The following is an 18,459-nucleotide window of genomic DNA, read 5'->3' on the forward strand; positions in this document are numbered from 1 at the left end:
ACATCACATGTTTATGTTGCATGTTTCCATTTTTCTGTTTAAAGCCGTTTTGGTTGCCTTGAATGAAGAGAGGTCGAATGTGCCAGAGGATAAGCAATCAATGAGCATTGTTATCTGTGTTCTTTAAATTTGCTTAAAATTAAAGCTACACAAAACTGACACATTTAGATCTACAATAGCAATAAAAAAGTCAAAAATCTCATTTTTGATGCAACCAACATTTATCCTGCCAACAAATTATGTGAAGCTTTCAACGTGGACTGTTAACTTTCAGTTTTGCGCTACCTTTTCCCAATCAAAGCCTGGAGCAAAATTCCACACCTTTTACTGTTTTCTTTTATTACGTTTTTTTTTTCAAAGTATGCCTTGCTACTAATGTTAGTTAATAGTGTATGTGTGTCTTTTACACCCAATTTCTCACAGTTTTTTTTTCTCTTTGTTCTCAATAATAAACAGTGGAACTCCCCAAATGACCTCTTAAGGGTTAATAAAATATTAACGGAAATGGCCCCTAGGAGAAGAAAATGTTTGCCTGCTGGTTTGGAAGAAAAATTCAAGCAAAGACGTACTTAAGAGAGCGCATACCTCCGCAAAGGCACCAAATCTGCATGAAATTGAATAATCCCACGATAACGGATAACGCTAGCACACAATAACACCACATGGGATTTGGTTGTGGATACAGATGTTCCCTCATAATGTGTGTTTACAAAGTAGTGGTCCTCTTAATCAGTAGGTTTTTTTTCATGGTGAATTTTCAGAAAATTAAATTTGCAGCGGTGTAGCTAATTCTACCACGTATGCCTTAGCGGGCTAAATTTAACATGCGAATTTCAAATTAATTTCCTTTACTTTCGTATTCTAACGTTACAAGTTTTACGTTCATGACACAATCATCAATTACTTTGCTAATTCAATTGTTTTGTTTCATCTTGCCAACTTCAGTAATGCTACGTAATGTGGATAATCTAATACCTGTAGTTCTCTAATGATGCTATAAATAAATGCCTGCTGTTTTTTGTTAGCATTTATCGATGGAATCCAGTATAGTCAATTTGAGTTTTCAATGGAAAAAAAAATGGAAAAAAAAGCTGACTTAAATCGGAATAACTATCTGTTTCATTTATTTAAAACTATCATAATGCGCAGTGGAATCAAGCAAATCTAACCAAGATTAATCAAGTTTACCTAATGTGAATAATTCAATACTAAACTGGATCAAAATGAGGCTGTTCAGACCTCCCCCCCCCCCCCAAGACTACCTTTATCCTGCGAACTGCATATCAAATGTGATTACTTTCCAAAGAAAAGTGTTTTACTCTTTATCCAAAACATTTTCTTCCTCTTATTTTAGACAAAATTACAACAGATTTGGAAGTACACTCTTTATTGGACAGCAAGGATGTAGTTTTTAAATCCATTCATCCATTTTCTGAGCCACTTCTCCTCACCAGGGTCGCGGGCGTGCTGGAGCCTATCCCAGCTGTCATCGGGCAGGAGGCGGGGTACACATGGAACTGGTTGCCAGCCAATCGCAGGGCACATAGGAACAAACAACCATTCGCACTCACAGTCATGCCTACGGGCAATTTAGAGTCTCCAATTCATGCATGTTTTTGGGATGTGGGAGGAAACCGGAGTGCCCGGAGAAAACCCACGCAGGTACGGGGAGAACATGCAAACTCCACACAGGCGGGGCCAGGGGACTGAACCCGGGTCCTCAGAACTGTGAGGCTGACGCTCTAACCAGTCGGCCACCGTGCCGCCCCATTTTTCTAGCATTTGCTTTTTCTACCTTCAAAAAGTGACACTGAAATAACTTGATTGATTACATAAACCCTGTTGATGAAAAATATATACTGTACAAGACCATAAGCAACGTGTTGTCAATGACTTCTTATTTAAGCCTTAGCTGAGTTACTTACCGGTACTTACTAATCACATCACAGCATTAATGACAAGGCCTTTTGAACTTGAAGGCCTCAGCGGAAAACTGGTTGCGATTTCACAGGTGGACTGTCTCCTTCTGTCAGACACACAGGCACCTGACAAGAATGTAATCTGATTATATTCTTACTCAAAGTGTTTGTAAACTGGCACATACATGAATTTAAATTATCTCAATCATCCCTGTGTGAAACATGTAGAACACTATCCTTTGTGGAAAAATGATAACCGTAATGTCATGTAAATTAAATAAAGACATCCTTATGTCATAGAATTTTCCTTATTATTATTATCTTTCCAAATAGATGCTTTAAAAATATAATGGCAGTGTTCTAGTAGGACAATGTCTCCATCTGCAGAATGGGATGGGAGCTGCCATATTAAGACATTTGTTTACACCCCTATTAAACATTCGTATAAATGTCTATATATTTTTTATTTTTAAAGATGTTTTAAATGTCAATAAAATGAATATTTTTTATTTTCATTTAAAATTAGTTTCATTTATTGCTTAGTTCTTAATTTAATAATTAAAAATAACTGAATATTACATAGACACACCTATGTATACATCTTTTAATTAAAAACGTAAATATTAATTATATAGCAACATTACATCATTATATAGACAGCACAAAATAAAATATACAAACCACAAATTGTATTTTTTTAATTTACAAAATGGAAAATGAGATTTGGGTTGGCAATATCATACATGTATATTTAAATATAATTTTAATTTAAATAGCTTTTATTTTTCATTTATTTGTTTAATTTAAGAAAAGTAATGTTATATATATATATATATATATATATATATATATATATATAGTGTGTGTGTGTGTGTCCGTTCTCGAGTTATTTACCTACAATACCATTTTATCATTATATATAAAGTACAAAAATAATACTATTTAATAAAATCTATAGACTATGAATTATATTTTTTAACTTCATAAAATTCCGAGCTATAAATGTAGCTTGCCAATACTTATTACATTAACTCAGCTGTGAGAAAAAAACTGACATTTTTGTGTATACCATTCTGTAAGTGCGGTAGAATACAAACAATACGATGACAACTTCCCCCCCGATGAAGTCTTTTAATTAATGCTTGTGCAAGGATAAGAGTTACAAAAAACATCTACAGACTAGAGATGATAATATATCCTGTTCCTATCATACATTGTTATTTGTACAAGTCATCATTTTAACAGCATGTATGCATTGGGTCAAACGTACCTGTTACACTGGAAAAGATATACTGATCATCCTGATGAGATGGACGACAAAGACCACCGAGCGTAAACAAGCTCACCGAAAGAGACTCCATGTGCGGTCTAGACGCGGCCCCAAGCTTCATTGATGTGCTAGTATCAAGTTTCTAGTACAAAATCAACAACACGGAAGCAGCACAATTCCTGTGTTTTTAAGTGCATTAGTTCATGGCAGGAAGTCTACTAGGTTTCTGATGTTTTTTGTTTGTGTTTTTTGTTTTTAACTATATTTATATATGACTGCTATTTTCTTTATTTTCTATGTAAAAGTTAGAGGAATGGTGTGTGTGGTTAATCCTTTACAAAGTGCCAATGTTCAGGAGATGTTTCTATTTAAGTAACTTTAGCAAACAAACATACATTTTGATTGTGCTTGGTCAGTCTGTCCATAGATAAAAGTTCAAAGGTAGCAGGTCACCGATGCTAACATGCTATCGCACTGTTAGCGGAGACGGTAAAACAGGCGTAAACCAACAAGTCACATTTGTGCTTTCGATGCTGAACTTGAGAAGTGGCATTCACATTTATACTGTACAGTTTTCCTCAAATAGTGGCGAGGGGTATTTAAAGGGATATATGTATTTGAGAGGAGGCCTTTGTCCAAATGCTTGTTTAATGTCTGTTTTCAATAGGGAATTGATACTTGCCTGTAAATTTGCACTTGCTGCATGGCTGTGAGATCAAGCCGACGGTGGATTATTTTTGGAGTATGTTTTATTAATTAGTGATTTGTTTCTTTTCAACCCAGTTCTCGTGGCTTGGTTTTGTATAAGCGCAGGTGTCAAACTCAAGGTTTGTGGGCCAGGTCCTTGTCATTTGATGTGGCCTGGGAGCACTTGCCCCAATGTTTACTTAACTTCTGCTCAAAGCTAGCCATAAGATTGATAACGACAAATTGTGGGGGCAATTATCTAATGGGGTGGGCCAATTCTTAGGGTTCCCACACAGAACATACTAAGTCAAATGTGGAACTGTCTCTCGCTCTAGCCACACGGCCAATGCTGTAAACAAACACAGTGCAGCGCACTCTCTGGCTAGTAGATGTCGTGTTACTTTTGCACTTGTCGGGATTTTTCATTGTCCTCAAAGAAAAACGTCTGTGCTTTCCTAAAACTAAAAAAAAAATAATAATAATAATTAAGACTGTTGATATTTCATTTGAAATTACATTAAATCAGTCCTTATTTCCACAAAAGATAAGCAGTTGGTTTTGCCTTTTGGGTCTGACTGTACGTGATGTGAACTGTGAGCTCAAACCCAAGGCACCTACTGAACTGTGATTTTGGGCATAACATTGCACCTTTAAATTTGTCTAACGAATAAAGCGCTCCCTTCATTAGTTTTATCAAGACCCACTGCTATTTATTAGGGGAGAGGCATTCACTTCTTCAAGTGGGAATAATTGAAACACGGCTTCCATTAAAGTCAAGGCCACTATTGGAGGATATACAGTGTGCATGTGAGCAACTGCCCTTGAGAGACATCAAACGAATGCTATTTTTTCATGGGCTGGCATCCGTCTCTAGTTTATTAATGGCATTAAATCAGTTTGTTCTATAAATGTTGCACTTTTTTCCCCCCCTAAGAATGTTTTGGTGTGTAAAACTATTCAGCTGCCATCCATATGGCGATACCAGTTAAATACTCGCTACTACCACTGGAGGGAGTCACAATTCAAAACCATCACTGCATTTAATCCGCAGCATCCTGATAGCTCGTGACAGTTCCAGCAAACGTCGTTACACCGTGCACAAATGTCCTTTTGAGCCTCACACTAGCTACCTTTCATTCAATCAGTACGTCCCCAAGAGTTTAACAGACAACCTAGTGCTGTGCTACTCCCTTGCCTCATACCGGCGAGGGTGCAAAGGTTCCAGCTCACAGCATATTTGTATCCTAATAAAGTCACTGACATGGTCCATATTATTGGTGAACAAAAGGATTTTCCAGTGCATCCATTTTAAATTCAGCATCTATGCTAAGTAAGTGTATTATTGACTATTTAAGTCAAGGTGTGAGTGGAGATTTGAGAAGAACCAGCAGTTGGAGTGACCAACTAAAGATTTGGTGGCGTTTAGGTTGAGTGAAGGCAATCAGACTTTGTTCTGCAATATTTGTTTCATGTCTGACTGGTGCTACTACATGTTACCCTGTTTGTCTGAGGAGGAGGACGAGGTGGATGGTGAAGGGGAAGGAGCTTTGGGGAAAACCCTGTCAGTAGGAGTCATGCCCGGACTGCCCAGACCTGACGAACTGGAGCTGCTGGAACGGTGCGGCCCCTGGCCCTGCGTGAGCACGGGAGCCGGCCGGACCGGTCTGACGGGCGGCGGTCTGACGGGCGCGTTGGGCCTGCGCAACGCCAGGGCGGGTTTGAACGTGGTCATGGTTTCCGAAGAGGAGCTGCTGCTGCTCCGCCGCTGGGCCGCCTCGGGATCTCTGATGACCATGGTGTGCAGGGGGCTTCCGGGTATGTCCTGGCCACCGCCGGGGTGTTTGAGAGGTTCCAGCGTGTCCAGGACCACATCGGGAGCGTGTTTGGCAACATTCTGCCGCTCCAGCTCACACAGCTCGTGCAGGGCAGTGTTCATTGTTTTCTCAATGTCCTGACAAACAAGGCAGAGGGACAAAATAATGCTCATATTTAGAAACTGATACCAGCAGGAGACCAAAATGGAATTTATGAAGTTGCATGAAGACCCTGTTGTTCAGGGATTCTCAAACTTTATGAGTCCAGGACAGGAACAGGACAAACTTAATCCTAATGCCAATTAAACACACTGTAACTACCATGCGTACATAGGAATATACTGTGTGTGTGTGTGTGTATATATATATATATATATATATATATATATATAGATATATATATATATATATATATATATTATTATTATTATTTTTTATTTTTTGTATTTTTTTTTTCAACATGAATATTAATATTTTTCAGTTTAGCCAGTTTTGGTTTAACACCAATTGACATATTTAAATCTTTACATCCACTGTCAGTAGCTAGAAACTCCGAGTGATTCACAACTAAAGTGTCTGATGTCATTGCATGGATGTCAGATTGACATGAAATGTCACACTCATATCAGAGGTTTTAATTGGCCCAAAGCAAAATTGGTTTAGTAATTGTTTAGTATGTTCGTTTTGTCGGCACACCGGCCCTCATCTGTAGGTATACACCTAAAAAAATGATCCCACATAATTTATTGCAAATTAATTTGCGGGCCTCACAAATATAGCTCATGGACCAACAGAAGTCCCCGGATGCCAGTTTGAGAACCCTTGCTTTAATTGTCCTAAGCACATTTTTACATGCAAACATAAATATCAAATGTATTGTTAAATGAACACTTTTGACTTTTGACACTTTGACAGCTTCAAACTGAACATTGTTGTCTCTGGTCAGGCATCATTTTTGATAGTACTGAATCTCATTAGATTGTTTATGTGTACCCAATGTCGTCCAGTAAATGCCTGCAGATTCGCAGGTCACAATTCTTCTTCTCACCTAATCACAGATTTTCTTGTACGATGTCCGGATCGCTCTTGGCAGGGGTGGAAGTTAACAGCTGGTTATGCTTAGCTGTTCAATGTAATGTGAAGTGTGTGCCCAACTAAATATAACTAAACATTTGATGATTTTAGTTGGGTGTACCTAATGTTGTGGCCTTGTCAGTGTCAATCAACAACCACTCACCTCAGCGAGCGCTTCCGCCTCCAGGGCTTTGCGGTCTCCTACGCTCGTGTGCCGAGTTGTGATGGGGGACGACCGCTGAGGGTGTCCGGCGGCCCCGAAGGTGGCCAGTCGGCGCTTCTCCGGACTGTCTGTCAAACCCCTGCTCACAGCTATTTTGTGAGGGCTGCAGGGCCGAGGCGCGACCCTCGGGGGCCCGTCGGCGGGTCTGCTGGGGCTGTGGCCGTCGCCGTTCCTGTGGCGCTGAAGTGGAGCGCCATCCGACCTCACTCTAGCCCTACAAGGGTGCGTTCGAAATCAGTTGATTGTTCTGGTTAAGCGGGGTACTGTACACACACCTATACTGTATATATACACAATGGGGCCAAATTTGAGCATTTTCTCTCTTGCTATCAACATCAGCAAAGGCCTGGTTATTGGATGTCTCGAAAAAATTATCTTGAGTCATTATCCTGTGGTGTGGGGTGTGTCATGAGGGATTCTTTCTCCCACATTGGTTTGGAAAACGGTTGGGCCGACGATCGTAAGTGTCATATGCCAATATTATCAATCATTATGTGGTCAACACTGTGTTCGGCCAATCCACAGACTCCGTGATCGGAACAATAGACAATTAGGAAGTGACCTAAAGCCCGTGCTGTTGCCTCACGTTCTCTTCCATCAGTCTAGATGCTCTGTGGCACACTGCTGCCTCTCACAGGTCAGTTTTAGTACATTCACATTGTTACGTGTTGAGTGTGCTGTTGGTCACCTTACACTATCAGAGAAGTAAACACACACGCCATTTTTTCCCGAATGTGTGTGGGGTTCGTTACAGTCTGAAAATCGGTACGAATGAACCCCGCTTTCATCAGAAAAATGCCTAATTCTAATTCTAAGTCTAATTCTAACCTACCTTCCCAGTGGTGCACCATAGCGCCGTTCGAGAGGGTGTTCGGATAAAGACTGGTGCTCATGTCTGGATGAGGATCGGTCATCGTGGTATCCACTGCGGGTCTCGCTGTCAGTTCTCTGAATGCTTTCAGAGAATGCCTCATCTCTGTTCCAGATAAACAAGAAAACCTTTCTCTTAAGGACATGATCCTTTTGTTAAGTTATGAACATTTTATGACTAATTTCTTCAAGAGCCCACAAAATGCTTCACTGCTGCTCACTTCATCATGTACACCTGCGCAATCTAGTGAGATCGTATACAAGAGCTGTATTAACAATTAAGCCTTTACAAAGAGTAGCGGTAATGCTTCATATGTTTGTTGCTGCGTAAAGGTGCATCTCAATAAATATGGATATTGTGGAAAACTATATTTCAGTTGTTCAATTTAAAAAGTGAAAGTCACACAATAGATTCAGTACATACAGAGTAATATATTTCAAGATTTAATTATAGAATTTTTATTTTTATAGCTTACAGCTAACAAAAACCCAAATTTCACCATCTTAAGAAATTCAAATATTACATAAGAAACAATAGAACATATGCTTAATTTAGAAATAACGCAGGAATTGGCCTTCTGATTTTTTCCTATGTGTTTAATAAAGCTGTAAAATATATGAATTTCACTTTTTGAATCAAACGACTGAAATAAATCTTTTCTACAATATTCTGATGTACAGAGATGCATCTGTATGTTTTTATAGTATCAGTATGACCCCTGCTGTAGTTTCTTTCCTGTGCTACAAACAAAACTGTGAGAGTATGTTTCAAATATTTTGGCCCTAAACAAGGCAACAAAAAAAAATAAAAAATTAGAAAGAGCTCTCAGTAGGATGAAGCACAGTTGTACACCACTGCAAACTACAACAGTACAAATAAATAGTGTTATATTTTTGTCGGTATCAACCAAAACACAAGCTTTATTATCTTTGTAAAGACAGGATGTTTGATGCAGCTCTTCTATTGGATCCAATTGGAGATGTACTTAATGTTGTTGTGTATATTGGGATGAACAACCCTATTCTCATGGTAGAGTGACAAAGCAAATGCATCTTACTGTACGTACATGTCCTGCACCACAATGTACTGGTGTGGGATGAGTCCGTCCACACCGTTATGTCGACCCTCCCACCAGTCCTCAGAAGCTCGCAGGTAGAGTAAAAGAGAGGCTCCTTTCTTGAAGGAAAGCTCTCTGGGAGTTCGGCCCACATAGTCGAACTTCGCGATGGCTTCTATCTGCTCCAGCTCTGCCCCCCACCCCAAAAAAATAAAAATAAAATTAAGTTCAACTAAATGAGATTTAATACTAATCTGATGAGCCAGAATCAGAACTATACAGTGGATACAGCTGTGACTCACCATCATCACTGGTGTTGGGTCCGGTACCGTTGTCCACCTCATCAAGAGCACCAGCGTCACTGTGTGGGCTCTCACTGTGTGAACAAAAAGATATTATCATATAATACACAAAGACAACTGTAACCATATGTATAATTACATCTTGAAAGTTAGTTAATTCAAAAACATCTATTATGCAAAGTACTGAACAATAAACGCACGGTTTTAAATTCAACAGGGTCAAGCAAAACAATGTTAAATGCAGAAAATTAAGACAAATGAAGGATTTTACACTTTTTTGGGCATTCTACAGGTTTAAGGAAGACAAATCTAAGACGTTTCTAAACACTTCTATCAAATGTCTCTTTTATTAAATATAATTGTTAGACTGATACTGTAGGGCCTTAATATAGTGTCGCAATACTGTATTTGTACTTGTTCAATTGTGTCTGTGGCATTTCCAAGAACTTCGAATGGTAGATTTTAGGATTAAGTGTCCTTTTTAATGATGATTAAGGCATTAATGTCAGACGTTAAGGCTTTTGCGGTGACCCAACATGTATTAGGAGCATTTAATCAATAATACCGCAATACTTTGTTTGGTTACAAATGACGGGTTCCATCACAATATGATATCATATTGATTCGTTTTGATACCAAATAAGAACATGACATATTCTTTGGTTCACCAACTTTTGTCTCTTTTGTCCTCATCTCCGTTTTATATATCCTTGAGTTATTTTACTTCTCTTAAAACACTAAGTATTGTTCAATTTTCATGTGGATTTGGCCATTACATTATTCATTGCCACACACTGGACACCTTGCCTTGAACTCACCAGTATTCTTCGCCTCCAGCCATGCACTTCTCATACACAGGTCCCTCCAAATCACGCTGGGCTGGGAATATTGCCTCGTGGTGGATGATGATCGTCTTAATGACCTCGTTAACGTGCGCCTGGCAGGCCACGGGATCCTGGTCCTCCGGTATGGGCATCAGTGTGGGGCCGAAGCAAATAGCCAGGTTGTAAGGGTCCATCATGTTTTCATCACTGTACTGCGATAGACTGGAGGGACAGAGGCAGTTAGCGCCACCGCAGAGCTGGAGGAGTACACTTGCTGTGAGGCGACTTACTGGTTTAAGAAGGCAAACAGGTATCTCATGACGACGACCACAGGCTGCTGGAGAGTGGCAACAATCTGCTGAAGGTGATGAGCTCTATCGGAACCAAAGTCCAGCTCTGAAAAACAGCATCAACAAGAAAACTCAGAGAACACAGAGCTCCACAAAGGATTTGCCACTGCCACAGACATAAAGGATGTTTAGCATGATACATGGAATTGTTCATGTTAAATGTGAATTGCAGCAATCTGATGTATATAGGATATCCATCCATCCATCCATTTTCTACCGCTTATATGAGGTCGGATCGTGGGGGCAGTAGCTTTAGCAGGGATGCCCAGACTTCCCTCTCCCCAGCCACTTCATCCACCTCTTCCGGGGGGATCCTGAGGCGTTCCCAGGCCAGTCGAAGGACGTAGTCCCTCCAGCGTGTCCTGGGTCGTCCCCGGAGTCTCATCCCGGTGGGATGTGCCCGAAACACCTCACCGGGGAAGCGTCCGGTAGGCATCCGAATCAGATGCCCCAGCCACCTCATCTGGCTCCTCTCGATGTGGAGGAGCAGCGGCTCGACTCTGAGATTCTCCCGGATGACCGAGCTTCTCACTCTATCTCTAAGGGAGAGCCCGGACACCCAGCGGAGGAAACTCCTTTCGTCCGCTTGTATCCGGGATCTTGTTCTTTCGGTCACGACCCACAGCTCGTGACCATAGGTGAGGGTAGGCACGTAGATCGACCGGTAAATCGAGAGCTTCGCCTTTAGGCTTAGCTCCTTCTTCACCACAACGGACCGATCTCCCATTCCATTCTTCCCTCTGAACAAGACCCCAGATACTTGGAATACTTGGATACCCGAAGGCGGAGGGAGGCTACCCTCTAGTCCACCGGGGTGAACCCCAACGTACATGAGCCGAGCTGGGGGGCAATAAGTATACACACACCTGCTCGGCACCTCCCACCGTGGGCAACTCCAGAGTGGAAGAGAGTCCAACCCCTCTCGAGAGGACTGGTACCAGAGCCCAAGCTGTGTGTGGAGGCGGGTCCGACTATATCTAGTCGGAACTTCTCGACCTCGCACACCAGCTCGGGATCCTTCCCTGCCAGAGAGGCGACATTATACGTCCCTAGAGCCAGCTTCTGTAGCCGGGGATCGGATCGCCAAGATCCCTGCCTTTGGCCACCGCCTAGCTCGCACTGCACCCAACCTCTATGGCCCCTCCCACAGGTGGTGAGCCGATGGGAAAGGGGACCCACGTTACCCTTTCGGGCTGTGCCCGGCCGAGCCCCATGGGTGCAGGCCCGGCCGGCCACCAGGCACTCGCCTTCGAGCCCCACCTCCAGGCCTGGCTCCAAGGGAAACCTCGATCCACTTATATTTTTCATCATAGGACTCTTTGAGCCGTGCTTTGTCTGGTCCCTCACTTAGGACCTGTTTGCCATGGGTGACCCTACTAGGGGCGTGAAGCCCCAGACAACTTAGCTCCTAGGATCATTGGGACACACAAACCCCTCCACCACAATAAGGTGACGGGTTCCAGGAGGATAATACTGTAAATTCTGCTTGGCTCTCATAAGAATATATAAGTGCAACATATTCATTTTTAATATGTTATGTTTAAAATCCTGTCGAATTAACAATTCTGATCATTTTATCTATGAAAAATATTCAAATGTTATTCAAATGCAAGTGAATTGAGCAGAAATATCCTTGAAAAATAAATGAGTATAGCCACACTGAAAAAAAAAACTATGAAAGCAAAGTCATGGAGTTCACAGAATCAAGTCGTCATAATGAAAATAAATTCAAGGCTATTATAAACATTATGAGGAAAAATCTTGTAATTTTAAGAGAAAAAAAAAGTATATTTTCAGGAAGGAAGTTGGAATTTCAGGAGAATAAAGTCAGTTTTATTTTCTTAAACTGTGTGTAACGTATTTGTTTCCATTTGTGTGGGAATTTTGCCATGAACTCGTTAAAATTAAGATTGAATTATTTTTCTACAAAGAAAATACAAACATATTCTTTTAATTTTACTACCCTTCCTTTGCAATGTGCTCCTATTAATCCTTCACAGAGAACAAAAGCCCTTTTAGGAATGTTAAAATAAACACACAAACAACGAGTGACCTCCCCAGACAGAGTAAAAGCTTCATATTTGACAAGTTTCCTGAAAGGTGACTCACTCGTAGTGGATATGAGGTCAAGGAAATGCTCTTTAGGGAAAAGCGGCTTCTCCAGACCCCTGAAATAGAGTTTAAGAACCCCGGCCACAGAGTTGATGTCATGATCTGACTGATCGTCCACCAGCGGATCTTCTCCTACAGACATAATCAAACATTCCTCTCAGTCAATGTCACAAACATAATTTGGCATATGGCGTTATGACTGTGAGTGCAATACGTCTGCACATTTATTATCACGCCAAGGCCTCATGCTTAATGCATCTACAATGGTCTACAGTTTATATGCATTATAGAGTTACAAGTGGGGCTCTTTCTAACTTTGCACTTCAGAGAGACAAAATAGAGGTAGACAAAATGCAAACTAGACTGGACGAGAGCACTGGCACTGACCTCTTTCAAATGCATTTTTAATATCGTTGACTTCCACTTGGGATCCCGGAACTCGAAATATACCTTGCTGCTGAAGACCTGTGAACAAGCGAAGCCATTGGAGTACAATGAATAAAAAACTAAAAAGTTATCAAAATACTCACAGCACGCAAATAAAACTTTTGCCAGCACATAATTAGCTGTTGGTCAAAAATACAGCATACTATAGATCATATCTGATTTCCTAATTCCTACATTTGAGAAATTTTATTTTTCAAGAGATCTGTACATTGGACTATCACTTTTTTGCCCTTTTCCAAACATAACATTATTGTTCGATGCAATAACACACCACATGAACAACACAACATGGGAACCCACCATAGAGATTGATGTATCGGACGCAACTCTCAACCACCACTGGTATGGGCTGTCCTGAGTCCTGAAGTCACATTCAAATGATTATAGGCAGGTGACCAATAAATATATTAAATAAATCAAGTATTCTTTTTTTGTTTAATCAAATCACATCAAATATTACAGTTACATAACAAGACTATGAAATGCAATGAATGGTATTATTACAGTACATAAAGGAGCACCAACAGAACAGAGGCCCAGAAATGTAGCAAAATGGTGATGCCATCCAGCTATAGGACAGAGTACCTGAGTCCTTGTTCGGACATTCCGTCTTCCCCTGGGCAGAGAGCAGTAAGGCACGTAGACAGCGGAAGAGAGGCGACAACAACCACAAACAAGTTAGTGAGGAAGACAGCTCTCACAGAGGGAAAAAAAAAGAGGAGGTCTGGAAATGCCAAAGCATCGATTCAGTGCCTTATGGGAGTGCGAGACATGGGGACATGGGCTTGGCGGAAGGGGGAGAGCTACATTTAAGTCATAAAAGGAGATTGCACATCTCAATTCAAAGCCTGCAGCTGCTTTCCTTAGCACTATACTGTAAATTATATTTCAAACGATTTGGACTGAGGACATACCAAAACAGCAGTACAGATGCAGACTCTGCTCGCCATGTGTTTATTTAAATAGTCGAACACGGCTGGTGCACGACCAACTGGAATGTGCGCAGAGCCAATGGACTAAGTTTGTCCCGGCTCACTGGGAAGAGAGCGTTAAAATCAAACTGCAGCTCCACGTTTGGTCGATTTGCCACTGTCTGATTTGATTGGGAGACGGCAGGGACAAGGCGACGAGCAAGAGGACAGTCAGAGCGCGAGCGAGCCAAACGTTTGGATAAAAGAGTGGCCAAAAGTCGGGCGGGGGGAAACAACAACCCAAAAGGACCACCAGCGAGACAGCGGAGCTCACGAAGAGACAAAGAGCACGCGATAGGCTCATACCTGGATGAAGGCCTCCAAATTGCCGTTAAACAGCTTACGCCTAAAAACGGAGCAAGGTCTAGACTTCCGTATTCTCTGAGGTTTAGGGGGAAGTATGGGGGGCCTGGGGAGAGGGTGGGGGGGATGCACGGTTGGTATGACAATTGTGAATAATAATGCAATTGCTATAGCAGCTCACAAATATCACATCTGCCCCACAGTCTTTAGTAGTTCTGAATTCTATAGCCTTGATCTGACTCCCGCATTCGAGCAAACTCGGAGGTCGAGGATAACCCACTTTGATCTGATGTTCCAGTTGAAAGTAAATTAAAAACAAAAAGGACAGCAGGACAGTAATTCCCAACCCTTTATTTTACAATCAGTGCGGCATGAGAGATCATCAGGTATGCCGCGGGAAGTTACCCCACTTCACTTAACTGGTCCAAAAAGGATTATTTATTTGCTGCAAATCAAATAAAACAAAACAAAAGCTCGCTTGTCTGTCAGCTAATTTGTGGTTTTACTGTTTCAAATGAGTGTATGTCACGCCTACTATACAGTTTAAACGCAGTAGTGATCAGCTTAAATGTCAAACATTTGAAATGGAAACAGAAAAACTACTGTAATAAAATACACTGGACCTCAAGGAATTACCGCCAACGAGACTCGATAAAGTTTTAATGACTGCATGAAAGTAACAAAAAAGTCAAGACACGAGTTAAATGTAATAAAATTACGGAATGATGTATGTGATCTTGTAATGATAACAATGTACACCTATAACTGTCTTGTGGAAATCTTCAGAAGACTTATTTACATGTCTTAAACAATTTTTACATTGACACTCTCAGTCCCACACCGGGATCTCATTTTTGCCATATCCAGGGACACCAACGGAAGGATTTTACACATCAACAACTACTTTATTCGCTCTCTTGTCACCGGACTTCTTACCTTGTTGTTCCATATTCAGCCCTCTCCCCTAAAAGGAAACACAGCACAAAAGGTGCTAAATTAGTATACGCTGCTTTTCAAATGGTACAGTTGAGTGCCAGCCCAAAAAAAATGTGAGGCTGCCAGATGGAGACGGAAAGGGGTGTTATGAGAAAACAGGCATCTATTCAAGCGCACTCAATGGGGTGAGCACCATGGCTGCATTTGTCACGCCGCCAAGCAGCGGCCATTCAGCCGTCGCCCTGGTAACGGTACAAGAGCCCCCGGAAGTACCCCGGATAGCCTGACTGCTACCTCTGCAGAGTGCAAGCATATCCACAGGCAGCTTTTGGGGTGTAGCTCTATAGGGGATGATTTCATATCACGCAGTCCTATATTCACCCACACACTTTGATCAGTCAATTAGAAAGTATGGTTTAAGAATTCTGTCATGTATAAAGCAGCTTTCTGCACAAACTCGCTTTATGCCACATAATTGTAACCATACAGCAGTCGACTTTGAATAACTTTGTAGCTGCAACGTGATGTTGTTTAGTCATTCATTGAGTACAAGTTTAGGCCAATATAAAAAGTGAACCCTCATGCTTTAAAAAGCAAATTTTCCTCAATCGTCTATGTTTGCGACGGTCCCGACATGACATTCCAACATTATCAACGGTTCAGGCGATTAGAAATGCGCCAAGAAGACATGGTCAGTTATCACTATACTTACTGTTTTTCATTTGTTTAATATTTATGGCCTAAAGGTATTTTCCATAAAAATATGTGCTGTAATTATGACTTTACTGCTACATTAGCGTAGGTTAGTGATAGTCTATGGCGCATTCTGACGTATTTACAAATTTGGATTACGTCGCCGCCCGAGGAACGAAACACGGAATCCCAGCATTACTTTAAATCTTTATGAGAGATTGGTATGATGTAAAAATAGATGTAAACAGGCGTACTTGCAACATGTACGATGATTTAGCAAAGTTGGTAATTGGGTCAATATTAGTATAAAGTGTCTTTGGTGTCCTCATCAGAATCACACCGTTATCATGAAAATGTGGCAGAACAATACAACTCTGAGGTCATATTCTAAGTGGCCCAAAATTTGTACACATACCAGTACAATAATAAGTCTCTTAAAATGTGTCTCCTCCATTATATACTATGTTTTCATTGGAAGTATTTGATTTTTGGCATGCCCCATACCTTGCTCTACTAACTACAGTGTGTGTAATAAGTGGTTAAATGATACTAAATCAAAATATTTTTTGCATGGTTTTTCATTAAAAAAAGTCATTTTGATCACGTGTATTAAATTTTCATAATCATACTGAACATTTTTCATTTCCCTGACATTGCTGTCCACCCTGTCATGTTGGAGTAACTGCCTCTTTAAGGATCCCTCTGATGTTTCCAGTGACATTATGACCAGCATTTAGTCTTTCCTAAGTGGAGGCTAAAATCATTTACACTTCATCCATCCATCCATCCATCCATTTTCTGAGTCGCTTCTCCTCACTTGGGTCGCGGGCGTGCTGGAGCCTATCCCAGCTGTCATCGGGCAGGAGGCGGGGTACACCCTGAACTGGTTGCCAGCCAATCACAGGGCACATACAAACAAAAAAACATTCACACTCATAGTCACACCTACGTGTAATTTAGAGTCTCCAATTAATGCATGTTTTTGGAATGTGGGAGGAAACCGGAGTGCCCGGAGAAAACCCACGCAGGCACGGGGAGAACATGCAAACTCCACACAGGCGGGGCCGGGGATTGAACCCGGGTCCTCAGAACTGTGAGGCTGACGCTCTAACCAGTCGTCCAACGTGCCGCATCATTTACACTTGTGTTTTGTCATTTTTTTTATCGGATTATGCGTGTACTTGGATGTCAATCTTAAAATGTCAACTGTCAGAATGAAATATCATTTGTGAAAACGTTTCAGAAATTCCTAACATATTTGTTAAACGGTACACAGTCAGTTTGATAACTGAATCATGTTGCTAAGTGAATATAACATAACATCTACTTAATAAATATGAAGTTCAATTAAAAAAATCCAAGCTTTTTTGGGTGAAATGGGGAACTCTCAAAGGTGATATTGACTCAGTACTAGTTTTATATGCATTTTCTAAGACTCACCTTCTCCCAGTGTCTGCTTCAGAAGGTCATGCTTGGCTTGAAGTTTGACAATAAGGTTGCTGCCATTCAAGTACTCTTTGTATTTCTGTAGGAAGAAAAAGGATAATTGATCATAAAAAAAAAATCATTCAGTATATTTTACAGATTATCCACAAATATTTTGCAATCAGTTAAAGCTAACAATCAGAACTCACAGAGAAGTAGAAGCCCTCGGTATCCTGCTGATTGGCGCGTCTCTTCGAGATGTTGGCCTTGCTCATGTAGGAGTCAGAGGAGGCCGACTTGACCGACTCTGTGGACTGACTGTGCTGAAAGGCCTCGGACACATCGAAGTCCTCCACTGTGAGCATGTCCTGGAGGGTCTGCATGGTGGCGTCCAGGGTCTTTCTCACCTGACGTACACACACAAACACACATGCACACACACACATTAAGTATTATTAGCCAAACACTTGATACAACATCCATCATCTATCAAGTCTACGCAAACTGTAGTTTGACTGACACCTTAAACAATAGAATCATCATGATGAAAAATATTAACTATGTGTGTTCAGTGTCCATTTCTCCTCTCAAAACAGACATTTACCACCTAGTCATCTTTAAAAATGTCTTTGAGAAGATATCACCAGCGAGTGCTCTCTCATTTTTGTCAGTCTAATAAAAGGGAAACAAAAAAACAACAACAACAACAAAAAATGTGTTTTATTGCCTCGGTTACACTATCACCAGCGAGCGTTCTCTCATTTTTGTCAGTCTAATAAAAGGAAAAAAAACAACAACAACAACAAAAACGATACAAGATACAGATATTAGTTGCATTGTGTGACGCACGGTCAATGTCGGTTGCACATTGTGCAGATTTTTCTGCTCATCTTGGGTGACATTCTCACTGTTTAGCCCTTTGATTACTTTTTTACAATAAGTTCCGCATGACGAAAAGCGCACCTCCTTCAGTCTTCATTCATAATGTGGCAACTGCTGGTTCCATCTTATGGTCTGAATGTGCATAAAGGCGGAACTTCCGTCGAACGAACGCCTCCGTAGGGAAATTCACAGCCCTACTTTTATTTAGTAAATTAGAAAACACACAGTTGTGCTCATATGTTTGATTACCCAGGCAGAATTTGTAAGATGGGTACAATTCTTGAAAGAAAACACGAAGG

The 18,459-nt window shown here is 41.0% G+C and overlaps 1 protein-coding gene across 7 annotated transcripts in view; it reads right to left on the reverse strand.

The window, feature by feature from the left end:
* Positions 1-3,035: 3,035 nt before the first annotated feature.
* The window catches only part of LOC133483071 (SLIT-ROBO Rho GTPase-activating protein 3-like), a 40,839-nt gene continuing 25,415 nt past the window's right edge, over positions 3,036-18,459 (reverse strand). For 4 of the 7 annotated variants that reach the window (XM_061783644.1, XM_061783643.1, XM_061783645.1 and 1 more), the window contains 14 exons: positions 17,488-17,685; positions 17,294-17,378; positions 15,161-15,188; positions 14,228-14,330; positions 13,251-13,311; positions 12,891-12,968; positions 12,501-12,635; positions 10,332-10,437; positions 10,036-10,263; positions 9,218-9,291; positions 8,925-9,105; positions 7,820-7,963; positions 6,928-7,201; positions 3,036-5,827 (listed from right to left, as the gene is read on the reverse strand). In XM_061783644.1, coding sequence (XP_061639628.1) covers positions 5,363-5,827; positions 6,928-7,201; positions 7,820-7,963; positions 8,925-9,105; positions 9,218-9,291; positions 10,036-10,263; positions 10,332-10,437; positions 12,501-12,635; positions 12,891-12,968; positions 13,251-13,311; positions 14,228-14,330; positions 15,161-15,188; positions 17,294-17,378; positions 17,488-17,685 — 2,160 coding nt within the window. In that variant the 3' untranslated portion in view covers positions 3,036-5,362. Of the gene's footprint in view, positions 5,828-6,927; positions 7,202-7,819; positions 7,964-8,924; positions 9,106-9,217; positions 9,292-10,035; positions 10,264-10,331; positions 10,438-12,500; positions 12,636-12,890; positions 12,969-13,250; positions 13,312-13,535; positions 14,331-15,160; positions 15,189-17,293; positions 17,379-17,487; positions 17,686-18,459 lie in introns of those variants that run through there. The other 3 variants (XM_061783647.1, XM_061783648.1, XR_009790006.1) reach the window with 3 other exon arrangements.

The sequence above is a fragment of the Phyllopteryx taeniolatus genome, chromosome 9 (assembly GCF_024500385.1).
Source record: "Phyllopteryx taeniolatus isolate TA_2022b chromosome 9, UOR_Ptae_1.2, whole genome shotgun sequence".
In the NCBI taxonomy this organism is placed as follows: domain Eukaryota; kingdom Metazoa; phylum Chordata; class Actinopteri; order Syngnathiformes; family Syngnathidae; genus Phyllopteryx; species Phyllopteryx taeniolatus.